The 3,989-nt window shown below is 43.6% G+C and overlaps 1 protein-coding gene across 1 annotated transcript in view; it reads left to right on the forward strand.

Annotated features, from left to right (window-relative positions):
• LOC123086746 (CCR4-NOT transcription complex subunit 11) overlaps positions 1 to 3,989 on the forward strand; it is a 14,900-nt gene that overhangs the window by 9,698 nt on the left and 1,213 nt on the right. The window contains exons 8-11 of the mRNA XM_044508523.1: positions 1,216 to 1,287; positions 1,360 to 1,433; positions 1,532 to 1,673; positions 2,144 to 2,222. Of these exons, the coding sequence (XP_044364458.1) occupies positions 1,216 to 1,287; positions 1,360 to 1,433; positions 1,532 to 1,673; positions 2,144 to 2,222 (367 nt within the window). The remainder of the gene's footprint in view (positions 1 to 1,215; positions 1,288 to 1,359; positions 1,434 to 1,531; positions 1,674 to 2,143; positions 2,223 to 3,989) is intronic.

Genomic DNA, 3,989 nt, shown 5'->3' on the forward strand with positions numbered 1-3,989 from the left:
CTAAATGTGTCCATAAGTTTGAATGTCTCTCCACTCGTGCTGCATGGGCAACTTGTAGAGTTTAGAGTTTACCCTTGATCTCAATGCACCAAACTTTATCCCGGTTTATACCTCGGTGGTTCGGCCTTGCACTACCCTGAACTCTAAAAGGGATGGGATTAAGGACTGCACATAAGAGCTAACCATGGAAGTTAATGAGTGGCTTGGTGACCTCAATGGCGCCATGTCTCTAGTATAGTGGACCCTTGAATCAACTACCATCAATTTCAGATGTATCCAGAAGAAGTGCACAGGATGGCTGTCCGTACCCTTGTGTATGCTCTGAATGCTTTGTCATGCCAAGGGGCCGAGAACAGGGTGTCACCCTGTTGGCTAAGCATGCAAGGAGCATGCTAGCCCACCAGCGTTCGAGCCCTGAGTGCGCTGGTGCTTAGAGATCTTCTATAAAAATATACCTCCAAGGGCTAGGCCTCGTTTTTTTTCATGCCGAGGGGCCAGCCAACTATTGGTCTATGGCCAGCATTCAAGTCACAAAGATTTATTACTTTTGTATGTCCGTTACAGCAAACGCTTTCTTAAGTTGGAAAGATTATGCATATTTAAGTTGGAAATATTTGACTGCTTTCTTAAGTTGGATAGGTTATATATATTTGAAGTACCAGGTTCACTTCGATCATCAAATGCTTCGTTATATTGGGAAAATAATGTTAAATATGAATTGCTTAACTTTAGGTTTACAACCACATAGGACGTTGTTTACTCAATCTTGCATCGGAAGATCCAAACACAATAGCTACTGTGATGACATCACAATTTTGCAGTCAATAATGAATTGGCTTATTTCAGTTCGGTCCTCCAGTTTTGTTCTCCTAAAATAAGGAAAACGGAAGGAAAAGGCGACTAAATTGCGAAAAGGAATAAATGAAAACTGCTAAACAGGAAAGTCAGTGTTATAACCACGAAATGAATGTGTCGTATCTATGGAAACACGAAAGGCAGAAATGGTTATAGCTGACTAGCATCTACATTTGCATGCATAGGTTGCATCAGCCAAATAAGTGTTTTACCTTTTTTATAGAATGAAGAAGTGTTTACCTAGGCATGCATGACTACATGTGTCACTGGTTGTTTTATAGTGACCACAACCCCTACTCTTCTAAATATACTGGCTACTTCGATAATTTTACATGCCTAATGGCTCATATCTTGTTGCAGCAAGTTGTTTTAGACTTAGCCAGGGACTGGAAGCTAGTTTATCATTGCGGAATGACACCAGAGAAGCTTCCCGTATGTACTCTTGACATCATGTTGAAAACTTTCCATGCTTCATGTTAAGGGTTACTAATGTCCTTGTTTCAGGACCTTGTTGAACATAATCCACTCATTGCTGTTGATGTTCTTTCAAAGCTGATCAATTGTCCTGACATGGATTCGTATGTACACAAATGTTTCATTTTGTCAATTTCGTATATTTTCAATTTATGTGTTTATCTGAGCATAACAGTTTACACACATGCTTTATATTTGACAGTTATTTCAATGTTCTTGTGCACATGGAAATGAGCCTGCATTCAATGGAAGTTGTAAACAGGCTTACTACAGCAGTAGATCTACCACCAGGATTCATTCATGACTACATCTCAAATTGTATTCGGTCATGCCAAAATATCAAGGTTTGTTCTTACTTTTGTACGTCATTTTTCTTCCAGGAAGGTCAGAGGTGATCATCTCAGATTGCTATAGTAAATATGATTCATAACAGTAGTTGGTTGATGCAAGTTTATGATAAAAATGTATATAGTTTCAATCATCGTTCCCGAAAGTGACAATGGCGGTTTGGCCATTTTATTCCTCAGCTTGTAAATGCTTGTTGGTTGATCCCTAGGTGGTAATTCTCTTATGGTCGACAGACATTAGTAATTTCTTCATTATGTTTACCTGCGTAGAGTCGTTTGTGTTTTATATTATATCTGTGTAACGTTTCTATGCATTTATAACATGTTATGGCTGTAAGCTTATTCTTAACTCCATATTCACAAGATTCATTCTCGCAATGTTCTATTATTTCATTTTCTGCAATGCACGTTACTGTCTTTATTATGTTGAAGACTGACAGGAAATTATTTGATAACATTGCTTGCAGGATAAGTACATGCAAAACAGACTTGTGAGACTAGTTTGTGTTTTTCTACAGAGTCTCATTCGGAACAAGATAATAAATGGTGAGTGTCAATGTCCAATTGACGGATTTCTCTTCTGAACCTTTTTTTACACTTATGAGTTGATCTGTTCTGTTTATATGGGTCTACATGTCATGATCCATGAACTTCTCTGGTATAGAAGCCTTTGCATCTTGCTTGTTCTTTGCAAGCTACCTTTGTTTGATCTATCTTTAGCTATGCAATTTGTTTATGATATGCTGTGCTAAATGCTAAGCTGATAAAGCATATAGCACTATAAACTTAAATCCCAGATTTGTAAAATAGTGTCCATGCCATTGTAGGTTTAAATAAATACATGTGAAAATTAGCTCTATTTTGATTAATTAAACTATTGCACGTTGCAATGAACTTGACTAATTGCCTTAGTTCAACAGGATGTCTGTTTTGTGAAGGGAGTGTTTTGTTGTACTTACCAGTTGCCACTTGCCAGAAATGTAGAACGGTGGTGTTTCCCTGGGAAGTTTAATAATTTAACTGGGTTTGCACATTATAGGCTGGAACTTAAATCTGTGGTGATTGCATGCCCAAAAAACTCGCTTAGCTGTTGGGAACTATGTCGGTACAATTATAGAAGCAGGGTTCAGGAACTTATTTCCCAAAAGGCTGCTGCCAGTGTCTTCCCTCCATTTTCCCTTCTAATTTGGGCCTTTTCAAGGTTGATGTTTTCATCATGTCTAAGAAAGTTTATCGAACTGGTATCATCTAGTCCTTGAGAGCATGTACAACCGGAACGAGCAAATCTGCCCCCCTATATGTCCGCAGAGCCGGCCACCCCTCATTTGTCTGCGCCCGCAACTGTCGACCTCATATCCAAACCCTCAAATCCATACACAAGCATGCAACGTGGATCAACACACATACTTTCATAGTTCAATTCATACAGGGACATAGGACATAGTTCATACAGGACATATCAAACTAGGACATAACATAAGGAAGCTCATCATACATGCCATCGGACTACCAAAATTTAGCATGTTCTAATTTATAGGACGAGAGAGGAAGTTCAACCATGGCCGCCGCTGCCCTTGACCTAGCCCTTGTCCATGTCCTTGTCCACGACTCCCCGTGGTTGCGGAAGTAGTGCTCGAAGACGCAATAGGGGTCCAGGCAGATCTGCTCGGCGTCAAAGATGGATGTGTCAGACACGTCACCGAACATGTTCAGATCCTCCTCTTTGTGGGGAAGGCCGGCGAGGGTACGAACGGCCCGGGCTTGATCCACCGCGAGATCATGGGTGGCCTGGGTTTGCCGCTTCGCCAGGATCCGGGCACGGACATCCTCGTCGCAGGCCGCCGCTGCATGGCAAGCCTTCGCCCTTTCACATTGGGCACGCCACCGTAGTGGCAGCATCCGGCTCATCCATGGCCTTGGGCATTGCCGCCACTAACCTCGGACTCTGAGGCCGACGTCGCGGGACAGGGAAGTGCAGGGGATACGCTGAGCCAGGGCGCCGGAACCTTCTGCCAGGGACCTGCTCAGCCGCACTCACCGGCTGAGGTGACGCAGCGGGCACGCGGCACGAGCTTCCGTTGGATCCCAATCGGAGTGGCGATGAAGACGCCCGGCTGCTGGATCCGCAGCGGGGCGCCCTCCACGCTGGAGCTCCGGTATCCTCCAGGGAACGGCGGACCGCGACCAGGAGGGCTCTCTCCTCGTCCAAGCAGGTGGCGAGCTCCAAATCGAGGAATCCGGACCTTCGAGACTTAGATTCCGCTGTTAGTGATGCCGGAGATGACCGGATAGGGTGGGGAAGGGGAGGGACTG

Source organism: Triticum aestivum, chromosome 4A (genome assembly GCF_018294505.1).
Source record: "Triticum aestivum cultivar Chinese Spring chromosome 4A, IWGSC CS RefSeq v2.1, whole genome shotgun sequence".
NCBI classification, from domain to species: Eukaryota; Viridiplantae; Streptophyta; class Magnoliopsida; order Poales; family Poaceae; genus Triticum; species Triticum aestivum.